The sequence below is a fragment of the Pezoporus occidentalis genome, unplaced genomic scaffold (assembly GCF_034315485.1).
Source record: "Pezoporus occidentalis ecotype Australia unplaced genomic scaffold, CSIRO_AGI_Poc_V1 ctg4, whole genome shotgun sequence".
Taxonomy (NCBI): Eukaryota; Metazoa; Chordata; class Aves; order Psittaciformes; family Psittacidae; genus Pezoporus; species Pezoporus occidentalis.
Genome location: NW_026915724.1, coordinates 14,215,859 through 14,239,798, shown reverse-complemented (window position 1 = coordinate 14,239,798; position 23,940 = coordinate 14,215,859). Strand labels below are relative to the sequence as shown.

Genomic DNA, 23,940 nt, shown 5'->3' with positions numbered 1-23,940 from the left:
ACTCAGTTGGACTTGTATCCGAGAAGTCAGATGCCATGGACTGGCTCCCTCACCGAATGGCTGCTTTTCTGTTCCTTTTATTGGTAAGTCAGATTTTAAAACAAAATTTGTAAACTCTGTGATTATGTCAGTTGAGTCTTCCTCAGCAGACCATGACATTTGACAGTGTAAACTACCCCCAAAAACACTTGTGAATTTTAGCAGAAAAAAAACAAGCTGTGCTTATTTTAAACTGCATTTCTGAAAATTCCATACAGTAATTTAGGTTTTCTTTGCATGCTGACAAATGTTTCTTTTGACTTTGACTTTTTGCAGTCCGTTGATGTGTAATTTGTGACTTTCTATGTTTAATACATGACTTTTTAGGTCAATGTTGTCCTGGGTACTATTTAAAGTGTTACTGTTATTAATAAAATTATTATAATTATAAAAATCCTAATAACTTGACTGGATATTATTTAGTTCTATGTCTATTTTTTTTTTAAGTTGAGTGAATATGGAAAGCAAATCTCATTTCTATGGATTAGCAAGAGGGCTTCAGAGCTGACCATGTAGTACAGCTGTATTCAACAGAAAAATATGAAATGTAGCAAAGACCTTAGCTGAGTAAAAAAAAAACCAAAGACTTGGCCTATTATTTCACATTGCAAAGAGTTTCTGCCTTGTGGTGCATTAGCGTCCGAGCCGCCATGTGCTGAGCAAGTGAATGAATGACGGAATTATTGTTCTTTGGGCTTGTTTTTCCCACTGTAGAAGGAAAGTTGTGGCTATGGTCAAGCAGCATGGCTGTAGAATGTGTTCATCAAGGCACAGAAATTACCCAGAAAGGACTTAAAAGACTTATGGAGGCACTTTTGCTCCTGCAATCTGATTTTTGTTTAGATTATTTTTACTTGTCCATTTTGATCTTCTGAAATTAGGTAGAGGTTTAAGGCCCTGAAAATTGAAAAGAGTAGGATTTCTGTTATGTTCTTCTGTGGCTTTGACACAATTTTACATTTTGCACAATGTATTAGTAAGGGTAAAAGTTTGATAACTTCTCATTACTGACACCTCTAGAAATGTTGTAGTCAGGGAAAAGGTATTTATTGTTATAGAATATGAAATACTTACTTTGAAAAGGTAGTCAAATAACTTTAGGTGACAGCTCTGCAGTCAAAGTAGAACTAACCAACACAGGGCAGCTGCAAAGCAAACAGTGACAAAACTTGGCAAAAGCAAGTTAAGGTGCGGATGAGTTTCTGCTTGTTTCAACACAGCACAGAGGTCTCTGAGATTGGCCTGTTTTACATCACACTAACACTTCTGGTTTTTCATGTAGCGACGATTCATTTTACTCAGTTACCTGGTGATGCATAGTAGTGATTTGTCAAAGTTCAAAACCAGATGTTGACTATACAGTATCTAATATCTGTCCATTCAAAAGAGATTTTACTGCTTCTCATGGCAACTCTGGAGCCATTTTCATTCTTTCAGTATATTATCGTTACAATTGCAACTGATGTGTTGGGCCAGGAAAAGAAGCAACTGTGAAAACTGCCATTATGCCATTATTATGTTTCAATGACTATCAAATATTTGAACTTTTATTACCCAGAGGAAGCAATTATTGTTATTATGCACCCTGCACAGCCGTGTTCATGGTGGCCTGCACAGCTTAACAGCATCTTTCAGCACCTAAAAGAAAGCTGATGGACAAACTGTACAGATTAAATAAATTGTAAATTATGTATCCAATTTTAGTGTATTTTGAGAAACAGTCTTGGTTTTAAGCTTGATTAATCTTTCATGAAAATTACCTGTCTGAATGGTGTGTCTGGTTAGTATACTATTAATAATCTCTATGAAATAAAATTGTTGTGGAGTTATACATATTTTAGTACACTACTGCACTTTCATAAAAAGAAAACTTACCAGCCATGAAAGTAATAATTTTCTATATGCATTTCACCATTGGTGGGACTGATTCTGCAACCCTTGTTCACGTGACTTCAAAGGCGTTATTCTCATGAGTAAGGGAGTTCTGTTTGTGATACTTGCACAGACACGTTTTATGGAAATAACCTGTTTGATCAGGTATGACTCTTCTCCTGCCAGCTATCATGTGACAGCTAATAATTTTAAATTCACCGCATCTCTTATATGCACTTTTGTCTGGCTACATTTTCCCATGTGCTATCTACACTTCAGGTTTTTTTTCCATTTAGGCTGTGGTTACACCTCCTACTCATAACTTGGTTGCACATAAAAATATTAAGGGGCCAAATCTTCTCCTTGCATATGCAACAAAACATCTGTCAGGACGTAGCCAGGAACTTGCAGGCTGATCTGCCGAAGAATTTTGTTGCTGAAATAGGAACTAAAGCAACTCTGCATCCAGGAATTATCACCTGTGATTCAGTTCTTAAGTCTCCAGTTTTACATTCCTAAGCAAAAATGGTCCCAAAACAAATGTGCATTTGCAGCTAACCCATAATAGAATTCAGGTTTTATTGAGGATATTTATTGAGAAGACATAGCATGACTAATCTGAAAAATTCAAATTTGAATGATAATAGCATAGACCCTGTACTGAAATCACTTTTTTGTTCAGTTCCTTAGTGGTTAGGCTCAGTTACGTTATGGAAATTCTTTATATCTGTATGATTCAGCAGAACAGAAACAGTCTCAGTGGTCAGTCTCCCAAAGTGGTCAGTTCCTCAAATAAACATGTTTTAAAATAAATAAAACTTTGGAATAGATTCTTCTGATTGAGATGAACATCACCATAGCAATGGATTTTCCATCATGGGTGCAGTACAAACTATTGACGTCAGTTGCTAACACAGGAAGTAACAGAAACACCTGACTTCCTCAGAATTAGAAAACAAAATGCCAGAAAAATCCTGAAAAACTTCCCCTTTTAAAAGCACCTTCATGAGTAACCTACAGAAATGAAAAGTATAGACAAAAACACATTCATGTTTTGATTTAAAAGTGATAAAATGCATACTTTTAAAAATATGAGGTTATTTTGTCTATGCTACTCATTATTTCATGTGCATTGTTTTCTCATTTTTTAAAGAGATGCAGAATGAATAAAGGGAAGGGTTCATTATTTCAACAATTTAGTAGTCGGAGCTTTGGCTGACTAAGTCAGACGTAAAAGTCCCAAAACGCTGACACAACCAGAGCTACCATGGCACCCTCATGACTAATATAATATGTGTTAGTTCTCAGCACTCCTCCCATACAGGCCAGTAACAATACCACTGTTGACTTCAAAGAGAGAGAAGAAGATCCAGTATGAATAATGCTGGGAAGATGTTAAAGGCGTGTTCAGTCATTTAGATTTCAGTAGGTGGAGGAGGGAGGATTCCATAATTGCGTATAATATTGTTTGGCAGTCAATTAATGATTAGTTAATTCTTGTTTGTAAATTGCTTTGAAGGTGCAGAAAACTATACACATCCTATGGGACTAATTCTGTTCCCAGTTACATCAGAATAAATCCAGAATAACGCCAGTGTGCCTCTAAGGCATCATTTTGGGCACAAGATTGAAGTTCTATATCATTACAATAAAAGACAAGTTTTCAGACAGGCCACTGTGCAAATGACAGTCACCATAAAGATGTTTCCTGCCTGCACCTGTCCCAACACAAACCAGAAACAGCTTGTGCAATAAGTCTCTAGCTCCTCTGCAGAGTTTCCATTTTTTCACAGTCTCTCAGAAACTAACAGGACAACAAACCTCAGTATCATTTTGATCAGCTTGCTTATCCCAAGGTTCTCAGGATGCATCCCACACATTCCAGTGGCTCCTATTGCTTTAATTATCATTAGTCACTTAATCTGTGGAAAGTATTGTACTCAGATACTAGTTTACAAGGAAAATTTATTCACTACCTAGAAGTATGCAGGAGTTCGCTACTAGGAGATAGTAATTCTCTCCTATAAACTGCACTAGAAAAAAAAGGGTTTGTATTGCAGAGAGACATTAGCAATAGATAACTGGGGTGTGGGGAGCCTAACTGTTGGTGATAGTGGCGAACTGGAAAACATTACTTGGAGGGGTAAAGACACCATTGAGGTGTAGTTGGATAGATGTAATTTCAGAATTTATGAGGTCTAGCTGGTGAACTAGACAACTTTGTCTGGTGTCTGCCTGCCTTCCTTCTTATAACACAGCAGCAATTGAGAGAGAGATACACCAAATGCAGACATCAAATTCATAGGATCAGCCTTTTCAAATAATATCACAAACTGTACTAAGGACTCTGGATTCAAAACCATCAAGACTTCTTTCAAGATCTTCCATTAGCAGCACATAGCAGAATGGGTTTTTCCCCAGTTAGCATAGGACAAATGTGGAAATACGGGTCCTAAATTTACAATCGCCAGTATTACTGATGAAGAAATTCCTGACATAACTATTACTGGTGCTCAAAAACAAAGGATGAAACTCCAGTGTAAAATGTATATTCTTCACTGCTTTAAAACAGAACCCCCTATAGGCTGTAACCAAGTGGGTTTTGAATATTTGTGTCCTTAAAGAACAGAATGCTTTACAGGCATAATACTTATTTCACTGATATTCAACACACTTTTTCAGTTAGGCTTGCTGAGTGGGAGAGCAGTGTGGCTGGATGTGAGATCTTAGTTTCACTGCTAAATAACAGAACAGGCCACAGGATGCAGACAGCAGACAAGATTCACTAACATTGCACTGGGAGGTGTATACCCATACTTTCTTGGATCAAGAAAATTGCTTGCATGCCAGAAGGGATTTCAGCCTAAGGGTGGAGAGGATTTCACTGTACTCACCAAATGAGGTTCTGCTCTGCTGGTAGGATCAGCTGATAAGAGATGTAAACCAGTGCTATTTCTGGCAGACTTCATCACTCAGGTTCCCTGGTTAGAGTAATCTGTCCCTTCTACACCCCATGTTTCCCCAAGCTCCAAGAGAGATTTAAAAGGACAGGCCTGAGCTCCTACTGGGTGAAAAAAAAACCCACAATTTAAATTAAGTCTGATACTCCCTTATCTCAGATGAGTAATGGCTGCACATGAATTTAAGACCCATTCTTCAACTGAAGATCTAGTGACCAAGACATAAACTCAGATTAAAAATTATATTGATGCTTTTAGCACAACACAAAGATATTGTAATAATTTTCCTGCAGAGTACTTTTCTTAACCAAATATGTCAACAGCTTGCTCAATTAAACAAGAAAAATATACTTAACCCATGAACAGTCCTATAAATTTCAAGGTATATGAACAGCAAATGAGCAAACCCACAGTCTAAATTCCCTCATGCAGAAGCAGATTAGGGCAGCCATTATGTGACGAGGTCTCAGGGAATGTTCTGGGCAAGATCAGATCATTAGAGACATTACTTTGTAAATGACATATGGTGGGGAAAAGGGGGAAGAGAGAAAAAGGAGTGTGAAGCTGCTGTTTATTAATCTGTTGCATGTAAGAGGTTGTTTTAATATCAAGTAAGTGGAAAAAAAGTCTGTGCCCATCTTTCAGCCTTGACAGAACAATGCCATAAATCTGAAGTGAGGAAAGTCCCATGAGGTAAAACTGTCATAGAGAAAAAGGTGATCACAGAGTTTATCCAAGTAAAACTGAAAAAAAAACCAAAACAAAACCAAACCCCCAAAAAAACCCACACTAGACAAAACATGTCAGATGAAAAAAAAAAAAACAACAAACCAAACAACCAACTATTGAACAGTACTGGAAAATTATAAAGAAACTGAAAATTTGATAACTTTAGCTAGAAACAGCATTTGGTGAAAAAAAAAAGAGAAATTCTGCAACACTTTTTGAGTCACTTGTATATTTTATTTCTCCTATTGATGAATGAAGCAAACATCCAGTCTCGCAAATCCTATATTCTTCACCCTTTATCATCTGAGCAGAGCAGATGCAGGTCCTAAACCCAGAAGAGATGCAATGAAGAGGTATATCCACCAAATGAACTTCATTTTCACACCTTATTTAGAAATGAGGTTAATTAAACTGCACCTTCTTTTAAATTATGCTAATCAGGAAATTAAGGATTCTCTATTATTTTAATTTTAAAGTAATTACATATTATATATGATCCTGACACCTTCATTTACTCAAGACTTTGGTTGCATAGTTAGATCTCAAATCAAAGCCGTCTGCACTCCAGAGAAATCGGCCTTATGACTGCAGCTGGCTTTCCATCTTACACTGAATCTGTTCAACCCCAGTGGGAAGTTTCAATAAAACGCTTTTGTTCTTTTTGGTTAAACTACATAGTAAAGTACTTCAGGTTTGTGGACTTTCTAAACAAGAAAAATACAGATCTTTTTGCTCTTTCTCTAGTTTCCTAGAATTACTTTTTAATATCAACTCTTGCAACCACATCCTTCTTCAGATGAAGTGTTACGACCCGCAAATCTGGTGAAAGGCATTTTGATGTACGTAAACTTGAAATTTGCTATGGCACATCCATTCAAACTCAAAGTTCTGCCTTGAAAGACAGAATTGATTTTGAAGGTGTTAACTGTTGAAGAATTGAATTGATAGGTATAAAAAAAAATTAATTGCACAAAGTAATTTGTAAAAACCCTGTACCTGGCCTAGATGAGTTATTGCAACAGACTTAAGAAGTACTGATTCAGTACTGCAGTATAGCAATATACAGCAGTTGGGTTTGCTTACTGCATTTTGCCCTGCATTTTCATATGCCAATCTTCTTATTGTTCTTGCAGGTACTCGCGGATTTCTGCACGGGATTTCATGTAGAGGTAATACATACTTATGTAGAAACTGTTTATCTGATCAAAGGGATTCTAGTCAATGCAAAAACTAAAGGGAAAATACTGAACTAAAACATTTCTGAACTTGAAGACTGAAAATGTATTTAAATATTAAACAGTTGCAGGCAATAACCTTCTTACCCTGTGAAGAGGAGTTCCCCTGAGCCTAAATGAGTATCTCATACACAAGAATACTTTTAAAGTAAAGATGTACAGTCTTAAGAGTCTGGGACTCACAGACATACAAAAAAGCATATGATCTATAAAAATTCCTTTTCTCCTTATTGCTGGAAATTCTAAATGTCTGTATTAATTTAAAATGGATTGAGGTTACTGGTCATATGATACTGGAACTCTCTGCCAAAGGTAAAAGAATGGGATGAAAATGGAATGGCAAGATGGAAAACCTTCAGAAGACAAAAACGTGAATGGATCAAATTTGCTGCAGCTTGTAGAGAAGGAGAAGATAATTCTAAGAGGAATCCAATTGCCAAAGTAAGTAGATAGTGCAAAAGAAGTTTTCGCTGGCAAGGAAGCTTCTCTAAAGACGGGCTGATAAAAGCAGAGAGATTTAAAAATGTATTTGCTTAGATTAGTCAAAGCAAGGAACATAGAATAAAAGAAAGGTGATGCAATATTTCCAGCTCTGCTGAGACAGTCTCACAAGGTGAACCCATGTGGCTGCTGAGGAGTGACCAAAGGCTTTCTAGAATATTGCCATCAGTCTACTTCCTGGACTGCTCCAATCACTGTCTCTTCATGTACAGCGTCTGTGTACTAGATCACAATATTTTCCTTTTCTCTCTGATCCTAAGAAACCCCTGAGCAGAAGTTCAAGGATAGCACATGACTTCTGTGGGCAACAGAGCAAAGATTATGACCTCTCAACATGACCATACCCTTACTGAGGTCCAGCCACAGAGGGATACTTTTTGAAGTTTCTCTCTTCACTTCCCTGCCAGAAGATTTAAGAGAAATAGAAATCCTGTCCAGCACTTAAGGGGAGATGGATCTCTAGGCTGACTGTTTTGTAGAACTTTCCATTGGTCCTGTCAATGGAACCTTGTGATAAGTGGTTGAAAAACTGAAATTATATAGCACTTTTTACAGGAACTAGCAATAGGATAAAAAGCCCTGCAGGTGTCCTCAGTAAACTGAAATAAATTATTATTATCTATTATTGTAGATCCGATCGGACTGTGAAGAAAACCATCCAATCACATACAGCATCTCTGGAGTTGGAATTGATCGTGCCCCCTATGGAATATTTGTTGTTAACCCAAGAACAGGAGAAATTAATATAACATCAATAGTGGATAGGGAAGTAACCCCAGTATTTGTTGTGAGTACTCCCCTTTTTCTTTTACCTTTATAATGACAGATCCAGGGTGGGGCAGGGAGAGCAGAAGGAGACAAATTCATTTGTTTCAGGTTGTTACTTTGCTTACTTCACTTTTGGTTTTAAAATGACTAAATCTCTTTACCTAGATACGCTGCTTTGCTAAACACTCAGTGACGGGTGTAGATTTGGAACCACCTCTTGAACTCCGAGTCAGAGTTCTGGATATAAATGATAACCCTCCAATATTTGCACAAACTGTTTTTACAGGATCTATTGAAGAATGCAGTATGGACAGTAAGTAACTATGTTATGCCTATTACAGTATAGGTAGTGATGCTCCCAGAATACAGTTAATACAAACCTACTTCTTAGTTAATGACATAAAATGGCCAAGGCTACCGCAGAGGAAGGAGCAGCATACACTTCTCCATATGCTCTTTGAGCTGGGGCCCAAGCTTATACCTTAAAATTAATCAGTGATGCTTCCTTTTCTCCCACACACAAACACTGAATGCACCAGTTTCTAACCTTACCACCATGCAATTTTTTTCACATGTGAAAATTTAAAATGTATCAGTTCATTCCTTCTCATTACAAAAAATTAGCATTACACCTACACTTATTTCCTTTAAGGGTATCTAAAATATGTTTTTTCCCGACTTTTTCTATTTCAAATACTTGTATTTGCAGCCTGACTATTGCAGTTGAAGTAAATTATTAAATAAACCCTTACTTAAACTCTAAAATGGTTCTTTTTGTAGAAAGTACAGCAATCCACATTAGACATGCAAATAGCACTGAGGCAATGGTGCCTAACACTCATTTTCTGCTTTGCAGAAATCCTTATTTAAAACGGGGGAGATTCCTTACATGAATATCCACAAGCTCAGTACTTACAATTTTTACACAGCCACTATATTGACTCAAGTTCAGTGAAAGCCTGCATTGCTCCATCTGACCTTAATTTTTGATGCATTTGAAAGTCAGAATTCAGTCAGAATCAGTACTGCAAAATGAAACTTTGGGGTTTTTCTGTAAATGTCAGTGAATAGATAGCATTCAATCATTTTTATACATCAAGTTATAGCATGTTTTGGTGGGATTTTTGCAGGAACAAAATAGATTTGTTTTTCTAATTATTATTTTTTATTTTTAGACACACTGGTGATGAAAATAATTGCAACAGATGCAGATGAACCTAATCACTTGAATTCTAAAATTGCCTTCAAGATAGAGAGTCAGGAACCTGCAGGTCCACCCATGTTCATTATGAATAAATATACTGGAGAACTCCATCTTGCAAATTATCTTGACAGAGAGGTAACATTTCCTGTTCCAAAGTTAAATAATATGAGGTTGTGGTGTATATGTGTTGGGGGAGGGAAAGAAGGGAGAGGGCAGAAAAAAAAAGAGAGAAAGGTTGTGCGGTTTTACAAAAATTAAGGAAGAAATGCATTTTTTTCTGTATGTTACAATAAAATGTCTAAGGCAAATTCTGCATTAGGAAATAGTAGCAAGACATGAATATTTATAACATTTAACATGCACACGCAGTCCTTCTAATACACTCATTTCTCTTTCTGCAACAGCAACATAGTAGCTACACCCTTGTTGTGAAAGCATCAGACCGGGATGGAGCTGCCGATGGAATATCATCCCTCTGTAGCTGTAACGTTAAAGTTATTGATGTCAATGACAATTTCCCAACTCTTGCTCAAAGCTCTGTAAGTTTTTAATACCAAAAGCAACATCACTGTTTAAAAACCCTGTTCAAAAGTTGATAACAGAGCCCTTACCAACCCATAGAATTCATTCATGTTTGAATGCTCCACTGGATTAACGTGGTTGTTTCCTTGAAATGTGCTCAAAATCCAACTCACTGCTTGCACACCAATTCTGATAACATACATACAGATTGTTCTTGTATTCAGAGAAGTCAGTCCTGACAGACACTTCTCTGAATGAATCCAGTCATTCAGATGTCCAGATCCTTGCAATACGGATTACATACATTAATACAATCTTTGTATGTGTTTTCTTACAGAAAGCACAAACCCCTTTCCTTTAAGCCACCTCCACCTTCAGCTCTTCAGATCTGCAACCAGAATCATAATTCACCCAGAAGACATGAATTTTATTAAATTGGCATGGACTAAGGGCAGGACAACCTTTTAGAGAATCTCTGCATTTAGCTTTGTTTTCCTCACATATATTTTAGTGTTTGCTGATAGACATTTATCTGTCATTGCAGTTTTCAGCAAGTATTTCAGAAAATTCACTCAGTTCAGAACTGCTACGAATACAAGCTCTGGATGCTGATGAAGAGTTTACAGACAATTGGTTAGCAGAATTTTTCTTTATATCTGGTAATGAAGATAACTGGTTTGAAATTGTTACAGATCGAGCTACAAATCAAGGAATCCTTAGAGTAATTAAGGTACGGATAAATATTGTGATTCAGCTGTTGAAATTATCATTTTTAAATAGTTTTAATTCATTTAAAAAAAAAAATTACCAATAAAAACACTGTCACTCAACCTTCTAAAATATAAAATATTTACATAAAATTAAAGGAACTTTTATATCTAGTTCTCTGTGGTTTATCTTTTAGGAACTGAATTATGAACATCTCCAGACTCACTCACTGATTATTGGTGTCAGGAATGTGGCTGCTTTCCACCACTCTGTTGCTCATGAATACCAAATGTCTGGAACACCCCTCACAATAGAAGTAAAAAATGTGATTGAACCACCAAGATTTAATCCATCTTCAGTTGTGTTTTCTCTATCAGAAAGAACAAGAGTAAATTATGTTGTGGGAACATACACAGCCATCGATGAGGACACTGGAGCTATTGCATCAAATGTTGTGTAAGGTCTACCCTGCTTAACTACCTGGGTGGAATAATTCTGAGATATCAGGGGGATGAGGAATTGGTATTTTAAAGGGTGGTTTTAAAAAACAACTTTTAAAATGTTAATAGATTAGCAGTAGAATAATAGCAATGGAATAGCATATTCTTCCACCCATTTTTATGCTATGATTGTTTCTATTTCCTGACGCACTTTCCTTACTTAGCCTTGTATACAAGACAAAGAAAATATCATTTTTCTATCAGGCTGTAAGTTAAATAAATCAGAACAGATTTTTTTCTCTAACCTAAACTAAGAATATTTTTTCCTGGAACATTTGCTACAAACACAGAATTTGCTAGCATCTCTAAAAATCAAGCAAAAAAACCCTGCCAAGAATGGAAAATACTATACAATCAGGATATGAGAGGTCACTACCAGCTCATTCTATATTTAAAAAAAGGAAATATATTTCTCCTAAAATTAATATTTAATAGGACCATAATTTGCTTTTTAATGTATGTAGAAATAAATACATCTAATTTACAAAGTTTTGAAAAGTTTTCTTAAAACAGAAAAAAGTTAGCACATACAGCTTCAGGCAGAAGCTGTAGATTTAAATACTGATATCAACAGGGTTCTAATAAAGGTTTGCAGTGTCCAGAAAGATTTTATTTTTAGACTATGACACCACTTTCAACATATAATGGACTTCTATGCATTTACTTTATTCCTAATTATTTTTCTCGTCTACATTTTTTTAAGTCTACAGGAATTCTGCTTGAACAGGGTAAAATGCAATAGCACCTAGCAGGGCCTAAAGGAAAATATTCCCAAGTGACAAGTATTCTTTGAAAAATGAATATGTAATAAATATCTTCATAACATAATGTTGACTATTTTCATTTCACCAAACACAGATATAGTATAGGACGTGATCCAGGTGCCTGGTTCAGAATCAATCAAAACACTGGTGAAATCACACTGAACAAAGTTATTAACCGGGAATCAATCTATGTAACCAATGGGCAGTACAGAGCAGAGGTTCTGGCTATCACCAGAGGTAAGAAAAAAGATAAACTTCTCTGAAAATAAACTCTCTTTGTTTCATCTTTCTCTCACTGTTTTTTCTTTTTTCTCTTCCTAGTTTTCCCACCTGAGCTGCACTGTTTATAGTGTCAGTATTCCCTCCTGACCATGAATACCTTCTTTTTACAGGGGTTCCTCGATATACTGCTACTGGCACCATTGTGCTTTCAATACAAGACATGAATGACAATTGCCCAATTATTAATACTGAGTTACGGAAAGTATGTATGCATTCCCCATCAGTGATTATCACAGCAAAGAATATGGATGGTGAGGTATATGGTGCCCCCTTTACTTTCAGCATACATGGTGAACCTCAAACTACATGGATTATCAGATCAATAAATGGTAAGCTAACCCACATCTTATTACAGTATAAACCGTAGTAAAAGCTCTTCCCTAAAATAACAGATTAAGATAATCTTTTAATAAAAAACAAATATGTAAACTCACTTAAATGTGATTTTAAGCTCATATGTATTCACAAATTTACTATGGATTTGCATACATGTGTGTGTATACATATATACATACATACATATATACACCTCATATTAGCACTAGAATCAGAATCATTACATGTGTTTTAGCTGGTTATCATCTTTTAAAAGAAACTAAAAACATACTGATAAAAATGGAGCAGCAAAACTCTACTCTGCTTGAGCGTAGCTACAAGCACTGCCTATGGTCTAAATGTAATGAGGTAATTCAAAAGGATTAATTTAGATTAGACATTAGGAAAAAATTCTTTGCTATGAGAATGGTGAGACACTGGCACAGGCTGACCAGAGAAGCTGTTGCTGCCCTGTCCCTGGCAGTGTTCAAGGCCAGGTTGGATGGGGCTCCGAGCACTTGGTCTAGTGTACCTGGTGTACCTGCTTATGATGGGTTGGGGGCACCTGATCTTTAAGGTCCATTCCAACCCAAAACAGTCTGTGATTCTATGATTCTGTAATTTGATACCTTTTTATTTCTATATTATAAAAAAATTCTAAGCATATGACAAAACTCTAAATTTTTTTTATTAAAGTTATTAATTTACTTTTATGAGGCATATGAAAATGGCAAATAAAGAAAGCAGTTTTTGCAAATTATTGTATAAATTGTACTTTACTTTTATTTCTAAGAAAAACATGTTAATTGGTGCCCAGTGAAGCTTTTCCAGTTTCCTTCAATAGTACTTGACTATATTATTAAATGACAGAATCTGCGTAACTTACTGTAGGCATAGAAGACTATATTAAATCATAAATATCACAATTACAGCTACTTTTGTCTCCTATTTGTCCTAAACAGATGCAAATGTGTAACTTTAAATATTTTAAAACTACTGAAAAAAACTTTCAGAAAACACATTTAGATTCCTTGTAAGAGAAACAAAAAAGTATCAAAATTGCAATTTTTATGTTCACCTTTATGCAAATAAAAACCAGTAAAAGCAGCAGTAGACATAAAAAGGCGCATTTGCCTCTTTTATATTTCTCACATTAAAAAGTGATGACTAGACTGATCTGGTTCAGGTTTTCAAAAACTGAAAACTGGCATAGATGAATATCATAAATTTCAGCTTTGAATAAGTACTGTAGACACAGGAACAGCAGATCTTAGAATAGCAGCACTTCATAATGTTCTATGAATATGACTTCAAAATTCATTATTCAATTGTACAGTATTTGCAGTCAATACCCTAATCTAAATATTTGTCTCTTTTTTTTTTCCCCCATAGCTTCCTCTGCAGAACTAACAACTCAGAACATTGACTTTTACATTTATAGAATCTATGTCAGCGTAAGAGATAGCCAAGGCCGACGCTGCCTTAAACCACATGTAATTCCTGTGCAAGCTTGTCAGTGTGATAGTCGTAATTACTGCACCAGTGGGGCCACAAAAATAATTATCATCGGCGGTGGCGGTGGCGGTGCCGGTGGCGGTGCCGGTGGTGGTGGTGGTAGCAGTGACAGTGATAGAGGCCAGGAAGGTGAAGGGCAGGGACAAGGAGGTGGTGGTAATGGTGAGATTGGACCTGAAGGAGGATATACTGAGGACCACACAAACTGGCAGACTTACACTGGTGACTATGATGAAGATGACGTATATACTGCCGCCACCGATTTTGGTTATGGTGGAGATGGAAACTATGGCAGAGATCTTGAATCTTCTACTACACTTAGCGGTGCTGCCATTGGCCTGATGTTCCTTGGTGGATTAATATTTGTTCGTAAGTATAAAATTAAAAAAAAAAAGTATTTATTTTCTAAAAGGTGTATTTTTTTAATTCTTCTAAAATACGGTGACTTTTCTGGTTGGTTGCTAACCTATTAGCTCCCATGGGCCATTTGACAGAGAAAAAATTGTCTCATAAATTATAATTTCTACATATTTATATTCTGCATATTTATACACATAATTCATTCAGGCATAACTATTTCCTTCCTAAGGGTTAGGATTTTATTCCCAAGGTGTTATCCAGATACATTAGACTGGGTAAAAATGTTTAGTAGAAGATACAGATCTGGGGCAAGAGCTGCCCCTGCAACTTTGAACTTACCCTTTGCAATTCGTACTTCAGTTACATTACTAAAAGTAATGGACTAGTATCAGCTCCAAGTAGGGTGTGAAGAGATATAAAGAACAAACTTCTTCTGAACTCAGAGCCAGCATTTCAGTGGTAGTACAATAAATACAATAATCTTACATTTTGAACTTTTTGGCTGTTGCTACCAAACGTTGCATCTATTAAAAACGAGTAGCATTTGTGACAACAGATTCTAAACAGATCATTCACTCATATGTCCTGGTATTTTTGAAGAAATATAAGTTTAGGGATAAGATTATTCAAGTTAGTCTTTATGCAAAAATTTACTTTTCAGACCACCACAATCAGATGTGGTCATCTTTTCTTTCATGGCCTGGGCATCAAGCAATCAGCATCTAAAATTTCCCAGTGCAGAAATACTGATTACAAAACCAGAGGAAATTGACTTTTTTCCCCTGACTTTTTGAACAACGTGGTTTGTTTGAGTTTTGATTTTTGATTAGTAGGAATCAACTAACACAAAATTTTGAAGCTGCAAAAGGCTGTTTTGATAGTTCCCCAGTGATTAATGTTACAGGACAGTCTGTCTTTCTGACTTTGGAAATTTCTCATAGTTGGTAGTCTGGAGTACATACGTCCTTAGTCAAGCAGTGTGGAGTAGTGTTTTGTACGCTCTGTAGCCCTTTCCTCTTTTCAGTTCACTTTGATGTTAAACTGGGAGCTTTAGATAGTTTAGGTAATTGCCTCCACTTTCTCTACAGTAGGACAAGGTTACTAAGCTAGGTTAAGGACCTAAAGACAGCCAGATTTAATATTGCAGTGACTTTCTAAAATAAACAATGTTTTCAATGTTGGCATTTAAAGCATTCAGCAATTTCCAGCACAGAGTCCTTGAAACAGCTAAGCATAATACAGCACAATGGGAAAACTGACTCACTCTATGTAATCATCTCTTAAAGCTAGCATTTGAGATTTGCCTCTATTGTTTTTTCAAACCAAGTATTATGTGTAAGTGATGTAAAAAATACAACTGGACCCATAGCCAAAGATCACTGTAGTCAAATGGACCCCCCTTCATTGATTCTTCTGTCTATTATAGATAATGTGTATTTCTTTTCAATTACAATATCTGAAGAGAAAATTGTATGCTTATATATCAAGAATGAATATCACTGAATGCTACACAGAGCACAGCTTGTTCTATTTAATTTTCATATGCATGCAACTTACATTCATTCTCCTGAGGCAGGTCAAAGTCTGTTCCCAGGTGCATAGGCATAAATTTGGAGTAACAGCCCTACTCCACCCCCACGTTGCTCTGCTATAAATGAAGATACAAATTCTTCTGAATTTCCAAATACATACATTTCCAAAAGCAGCTGATTCTGAAAGCCAGACTTGCAGGGTGCTTGGTTTGAAACATTTTAAAAGACACGTTTTCAAAAGTTCTTGAGCACCTGCCTTCTGGGAAAAGCAGCTATTCCTGTGAGGAAGAGATGTCCTAAATACCTGTTTTCCTGTTTCTGTCATGTTAAGTGATTCCAATTTTGATGTCAATGAGCGACTGTTGTGGATGTGGACCTGGTGCTGCAGGTGGAGTTGGAACTGGATTTGAACCTGTACCTGAATGCACAGAAGGGGCAATTCATCCATGGGGAATAGAAGGAGCCCAGCCTGAAGACAGGGTCAGTACATCCCATGTTTTTAAAACCCGCAGCAGCTCGCATTTATAGAAAAGACTGCATTTGATTAGAAGCGTGAAAGTGATCGGAGTATTGTGTTGTCATCTAGAAGAAGTCAGGCAGATACGAAAGGTGATTCTTAATTGAAATTTGGAAATGGAGTTCGTGTGTTTTAAGTTGTGTTCAGTCATCTTGGCCAAACAGTTTGGTGATACCTATTCCCTCAGCTGAAACACAATAACTAGCAATCTTAATCAGTGCAAAGCAGGACAAGGTAATAGAAACCATCTTCACTAGTCACCTTTTACATTAACAATGGAAAAAACTTGAAGTCGTCTTTTCCTTTTTTTTTTTTTTTAATGGGGATGGTAACTGACAGCTACTGTTAACAGTTTAGTTTAGACTGCTAATTTCTTAACATGCTTCACAATGTCTTGGTCTTCAGAAGAAAATTTCAAAGTCATCATTCAAGCAGTCAAAATATTGTTTTCCAGGATGTCTCACACATTCTTGCCCCAACAACTGCTGCAGGAGGTGATTTTGGTGAGCCCTCTGGTAAGCAGATCCTAAAGCTTTCTTTGTGAGCTGTCATAAAGCTATCTCTCAGAACTTACATCTTCTGATTCATAGAGCACTTTGGTTTCACAGATATAACCCAGCCCTCCTAATCATACATCTGCAGATAGTCAAACTGATGCTAGTATGACTTCCAGTGTGAATAAGGAATACGAGGTTTGAGTTCTGAGCAGATTCACTTCTGGAAACTACATTTATTTTGAAATATCTGCCAAGGCTTTCAAATCTTGGGCAATTTATCATTTCAGCTAGTGAATGGAGGGACTTCTCAAGGCAGCAGTTTTAGTACAAATCAATCTTGAGGATAGAAGAAGGAAATTTTCTTTCATAACTTGGTGGTGAAAGGTTCAGCTCTTCAGCTCTCAGTTTTCTGGCTCTGCTTCCCACAGGAGAATAGGACCTGTCAAGCAGCCAGTTAATCACTGACCATTTGTGCACTAGCCTGGACCGAAAGCTGGTATATAGCAGAATAAATTCATGTTTCTGAGATAAAGTTCCCCCAGGGATTCAATGGCCATAGAGAATAAGACAAGCTTTTTTCCCCATTCCTTCTTCCACAACAGGAAGAAAGGATGCTGTCACAGATCTATTTTCACTAGCTTCTGACAGGAAGACATGTCACTCTGCAAAACACCTTCTCTAATGGCTATTGATTATTAAAAAATGTTCTCATGCTTAAGGTAAAATCAAAAGGGAACATTTGGGGGCATAAACATGAATTAAGAGTCTTCCTTCTCAGGGAAGTTACGCTGCCATTGAAAAGTTTAAGACTTAGACATCTCATTTACTTTATTTCCACTCTCCAGTACTATTATGGTGAAAGCCCCTGGTTTAATTTCTATAAACTCAGACTAATAAGATTAAATGAAAAAAAAAAAAAAAAACCAACAAAATTTAGCCTATGTTTCTTAATATAATCAAAGCTAAGACTACTGTATGCAATTGGCTTATTACATGATGATATTTAAGACCCTCATTCCTGGTTATTATATATGAAAAAATCTGGAGAAGATAAATCCTGTGAAAGTATGATTTTATAATTTATCGTAAAGATCATTTTCATTCTTCATCATGAACACTGGTGGTTATTATGCTCTATCATTGTTCTCCCAAATCCTCCTTAGCAATCTATTGACTAGAAAATGTGAAGAGTTACAAAGGTATTTCTTTTGCAACAGAGTTTAAGGCAAAACAATTTTAACCCCAAAGTGATCGTAAATATACATTTATGTATTTGCATAAATATCCACAAGCATTATCTGATTTTCTAATGCAAATTCCAAGACGACATATATATGCATCAGACACAGGACTCTCCAGTCAATTACTCAGGTAAATCATTGATTTTCTAAAGCACATATGCACATGTTGCCTAGCCTCAGGAATAAAATCAAGGTCTTAGATGTCTTCTAATATTCAATTTTTAATTGCAGTTTCAATGTTTGGCACCTGTGCATGGATCTGTGACTAAAATTAGTCTAAAACACCTTTAGAAACTCAGTAGTGTCAGTAGTGTACTGTTTTTAAAAACAGCTGCCAAATTCTGTGTAAATTTTCACAGAGCACAGGAAGGATAACTTCTTCTGTTTTCAGACATATATACAAACACATACGGAGGAGGAGGAGTAGTAGCTTCTGGTGTTGAAGAAACTACAGGGGTTGGCTATGGCACTGGTACTGGTTATGGAACAGCTGGAGCAATTTCTGGAACAGGTGAAGTAAAAGGATCAATTGGAGGAACAATTAAAGAGTATCGAGAAGGAGGGGTGAACATGGCCTTCCTAGACAACTACTTCTCTGAGGTAACTGCTTGATCTTCTTTGCGGTATATCTGTGAGCCTACTTTTAGATTCTCCTCTCCAATTTACATGGTGAAAATCCAAGATAACCCCACTCAAATTGAAACTTCCATGATATGAGACTGGTGTGAGAACAAAGCTGACAATACTAGTAGGCAAAACTATGATACTTAGGAGTACCACTTTTGAGCTGCTGCCAGGGTAGGTTTCATTGTTCAATGGCCTTTTTGTAAAACTGATGGACACACTTCAGGTATGGGTAGCAAGCAAGTAAATTATTGCAGCTTCATAATAGACCACCAAATTTATATATTTGTCATCTTTTTCAGTGTAGAGTTCAATAATAACTTTGTGAAATTATTCACGTTTCCTCTACAGCTTGTTTAATAAAATCACTTTAATCATTAAAGAACTGTGAACACCACTTCACTTTCTTCCTTATTTTTACTGGCATTTCTGTTCCCTAAAATATTTATTAACTGCAAGTGGCACAAACATGAAGCTTTGTAATTGGCAACAAATTAATTATCCTTTAAATATGGGATTAAAAAATGCTATGATGTTTACAAGATTAATTAATTAATGGGATATATTTTCATAATTATCATAAAAATGCATAAATACTATGATTGCATATGTCACCAAAATATCGATTAATATATAAGGATTGCTGTCTCAACATCTCGAGCATGGACTTCTTCCAGACCACAGTCTACCTGCCTAGCCTGGAAGCCCTACATATTAATTGTCTGCCAGCCATAAGCCTCTACAGATTATTCCTGCTATCTCAACCTCCAAACACTGTCTTTCCCTCACAGGCCACCCCTTCTGTCCTTCCCTGCTTTCTATAACTTGACCCCACACTCATTTTAAGTTCTCTTCTTTCCTGCCTGATCCCTCTGTACTGACCACCCCACCATCCCCAATGCCATCTCAAATCAGTGATCTCCATCCCGCTCAAAATGGATTTCCTCTCTAGGTTCACAAAACTTTCTCCACTTTTCCCTTTGTTCTGGCCTCTCCACTGCTCCTCTTGCCATCCTGCTTTGTTCTGTTTCCTACCACTTCACTCAGATACTGCTGCCCAAGCAGCAGATTTGTTCCCCTGTCTCTTTCAATCTTTCCCTTCACCCCACAGTCAAGCTCACTGAAAACAGACCAAATTTGAGATGCCAACTGTGTGCAGAAACACAAATAAAGCATCAGTAACTTTTGAATAGAACTTATTTCAAGGTTACAAAGATGTTGATTATATAATTGGTTCTGTGGATGCCCCATTTTTCAAGTCAGCTGGGGTATACTGTGTTTAGGGAAACCTTATCATGGTCTGAGTCTTCGTGGTTAAAAACCTGATAAAAAGCCGCTCTCTTCTTTTTTGTTTCTTTATTTGTTTTCAAACTACAGAAAGCATTTGTGTATGCAGATGAAGATGAAGGTCGGCCGGCAAATGACTGCCTACTAATATATGATCATGAAGGAGTCGGTACTCCCGTTGGCTCTGTAGGTTGCTGCAGCTTTATTGGAGAAGATACAGATGAAACGTATTTGGATACACTAGGACCAAAATTCAAGACCTTGGCAGAAATCTGTCTGGGCAAAGAGATCGAACCTTTCCCTGATGTCAATCCACCCTGGCCATGCGTTAACGTCACCTTTCCCAACCCTGAAAGTGATATAAACCTTCCGCCACCTGGTACCACCATCATTGTCAACGGAGCTGCACCTATGCCTCCCCCTGTTGGCGCTACAACAGTTGTTACTGAAAACACCTACACATCCGGGTCAACCATACAGCACTCAAGGCCGATGTCAGATCCTTTGCTCCACGGCAATATGACGGTGACTGAGACCTACACCTCCGGCTCCCCCTCAATTTGCATTGACCCTCTGCGTGCATCCAATGTTGTTGTAACAGAAAGGGTTGTCGGTCCTGCATCTGCTTCTGATTTGCGCGGCATGCTAGATATCCCCGATCTCACAGATGGGTCCAACGTTATAGTCACAGAAAGATTAATTGCACCTAACTCCCGCCTCCCGACCTCTCTGAGCATTCCTGATTTGGTAGACGGATCAAATGTGGTAGTGACAGAAAGAGTGTTCAGGCCTGCCTCTGGCATGCCAGGCAGCTTAATAAATATTCCCTCAGAATTAACAAATGCCCACAACATGATGGTCACCGAGAGGGTAGTATCAGGGTCTGGGATGAGCAGCATGGGGGGAGCAAATCTGGGGAGCATGAGTAGCACGAGTCAGATGCTCAGTGCTGACTGTCACCTTGGCCAAGCAATGGGCACAGCATCCCCCAGCACCTCCCGGAGAAGAGTGACAAAGTACAGCAGCATGCAATACTCCAGTCAGTAAAGCCTCTGCCAGCACCCCTTCCTGCTGAAATCACCATTTGCACCGACACTCATTAGCTGCCACCCACCAAGAATATTGTTATTATTTATAACCAGGAAATAGCGCTAAAATTTCAGGGATTCCTACTTGTGTAAGGATCTCCGAAGGGTGACCCATCTCAAGATCAAACTTTGTCAGTGAAGGGAAAGTCAAAGTTAGCTTTAAATTTACTTCTCTCTCTCCACATAGACTACAAGTGTATGAACAAATACTTCTGGTTTTGGAGGGAGATTTGATTACTGAGTGGAGCAGTGAGAGGGGTTCCTTGTATGCATACAGTATCAGTATGAATTTATGTCATATAAAAGAATGTTAAAATATTGTACTGCTGAGTGATCTCCCACAATAAGCAGATTTGGGTTAATAGCCCCTCACTGACAAGACAGGAAAAGAATGTAATTGATAATTAGTCAGCTCAAGACTAAATAAGCACTTTCAATTGCACCATTTTACATTGCATGTTATTCAAGAAGTGGTGTAAAATGGCACTTACAACCATTTCTCCCATCATCAACAACAGTTATAAATAATAATCATATAAACACAATGTATTTTCATTGCTTTCTGAAGTTCTCAGTAAAACGAACACTCTGCCATGGCCTGCCATGATGTTCTCATGGAAAGGAGTGTGACCAGCAAATCACTGCAGCTGGCACTGCTGTGTTGACACTGTCACCCAAAAAGATGTTGGCTTCACCTCTTCTCCCTTACTGTTACAGCTTTACTTAAATCTAAAAGGACTTCAGTGACAACCAGGAGCTCTTAGTCAGATTTTTGTGCCAAACTCCGACTACCATTTAAATCTCCAATGTCAGATCATATTAAGAGGGCTATAATATACTGTGCCAATCCTCTTTTGAAATACTGACAATAAAGTCTTAGAAGCTTTGTGATATGGGGAAGGAAAGAGCAAGTATTGTATCACTGACACTGGTAGCTAAAGTCCTTCAGGAAAAGAGAAAGCACTTAGGAGCAATATAAATTTGCTAATAAGCAATGTGGACAATTTTTATTTCATATGTCAATGTATTTTACATTGATATTTTGAAACTTTATTTGAATGTGTTAATTGAAAAAGTCTTTATGATAATATAATCTTAATTAAATCTGGCTTTTATTTTCCCACAAAAACAGCTCTACTGGACTCTGTTATTTTAATTGTCTTAGAATATGATCTGAAGGAGTACTGAAATATAGTATCTATCTCATTTTACTTATGTATCATATGTAAAGTAACCATAGTTATCATCATAATTATCATATGTAAAGTAAACATAACATCGCTTAGGTGTGAATATAATAGAGCTATACAGATGGACTAGCTTTTTTTGCTAGCCCAACAAAGCCGTAGTTTCCCCTCAAATTTTGCTTCTTCAGCTTTGATGGATGGGTTAATGAAAAGGTTAAGGCTTGTCTGTGAACGTCCCACTCTATAAAGTGGAAAAGAAACTTTGGGTTGCATATCCAGCTTACTTTATCTAAGAAGAACTAGGGGACAAGTTTCTGAGTCAGATACCAGGAAAAGGCTTTTTGAAAGATACTTTCAGAAATCTGACTAGATCCACTGTCAAAGACAACCTGCAGTGCCCTTTGAGTCAATGCCACTGCTATTAACACTAGTAATCCCCAGGAGTCATGATCAAATCCAATGCTACCTCGAGAAAGGGTCCCTTCCAGGGTTTCAAGTTCTTCATAAGTCAGTTGTGCTAGATGCTCTTCCCATATCTGAAGTATTGCTATTTTTATTTCATCCTGTAGCCTGATTATCTTAGGTATCACTAAAATTGCATTGACTTCAGTGGTATTAGTCTCTCCCATACGTTATGTTGTTATTCACCAACTGTAAGTTTGGTTTCTGGAACTATTTGTTAAAGAAAATAGGTACTAATCTGCATCCTGGAGAATTTGTGCTGAAATTCACTAAAATGCTGACAAGCTCTATTTTGTTTTGCTAGCCACTTATTTACATAGAAAAGCAAATATCTGAAATAACTATGACCCTCTGAACATTTAGAAAGATTATACAATATAGTCAAAGCCCACTAGAGATATTTTTTAATGTAAAAAAAAAATACAAAGTCTTGTGTAAATATTTCCATAATCATCTATGCAAATCAGAAATACTTTTCCTAATTGTGATTCAAAAGTAATAAAAGTAGTCTTTGGGATCACATGCTGAATTCTTTGTGGCCCTCTTGAACAGGGATGCTGTGTGAAGTATGAGTGAACTAACTGGTCTCTTGTATGTCTAGAAATACAAAGGGTAGAAACTAATAGAGAAAAAAAGTTGTTTCAAAGGACAGATTTTGGTTATTTAGTGATTGTCTACATCTAGTACTATCTTCTACCAACTTATTAAAGATCAATAGCTTATTATTTAATGCAATGTCTTGAAATATTTCTAACATTTTTTAATATTGGTTTCTCACATCGAACAGCAATCACATCACCCCTCAGCGCATTTCCAGTGCATCTCTGCATATTAATTTCTACTACTGTGTAATTTTTACAAACTTTCTTGAAATTTCTTTCTTAGTGACATGTGGATAACTTTAGGTTACTACAAATTCTGGATGAAAAATGTATATGAGGATGTGAACAAATATTTGATTCATTAAAAATTCTGTGTGAATTCTTTTCTAGCTTTATTATTAAAAGTTAGCAAATAGTTTTATCCTGACTAGTAGGTATTAGTTTTGTTTCTTTTCCTTCAGTTGTAAGTTAGAAGTCCGCCTGCTGTCTACCTTTAATTATATCATTTAATAAGGAAGAATGAGTGATTTTCAGGGAAGAAAGACAACTCTGAGTAGTGATTATCAATCCTGCTCTATACCATTCAAGCAAAATATTTTTATTAAAGTGTTGGCAGCATGCAATACTAA

At 36.8% G+C, this 23,940-nt stretch overlaps 1 protein-coding gene across 1 annotated transcript; it reads left to right on the top strand.

Annotated features, from left to right (window-relative positions):
* Positions 1-23,940, top strand: LOC134171353 (desmoglein-1-like). The gene is made up of 16 exons (XM_062633519.1): positions 1-83; positions 6,734-6,769; positions 7,148-7,276; positions 7,968-8,123; positions 8,270-8,417; positions 9,280-9,443; positions 9,713-9,847; positions 10,375-10,560; positions 10,735-10,994; positions 11,897-12,039; positions 12,195-12,413; positions 13,792-14,283; positions 16,138-16,286; positions 16,778-16,838; positions 18,453-18,661; positions 20,063-23,940. The coding sequence occupies exons 1-16, from the start codon at positions 36-38 to the stop codon at positions 21,017-21,019; spliced, it is 3,492 nt and encodes a 1,163-aa protein (XP_062489503.1). The 5' UTR covers positions 1-35; the 3' UTR covers positions 21,020-23,940.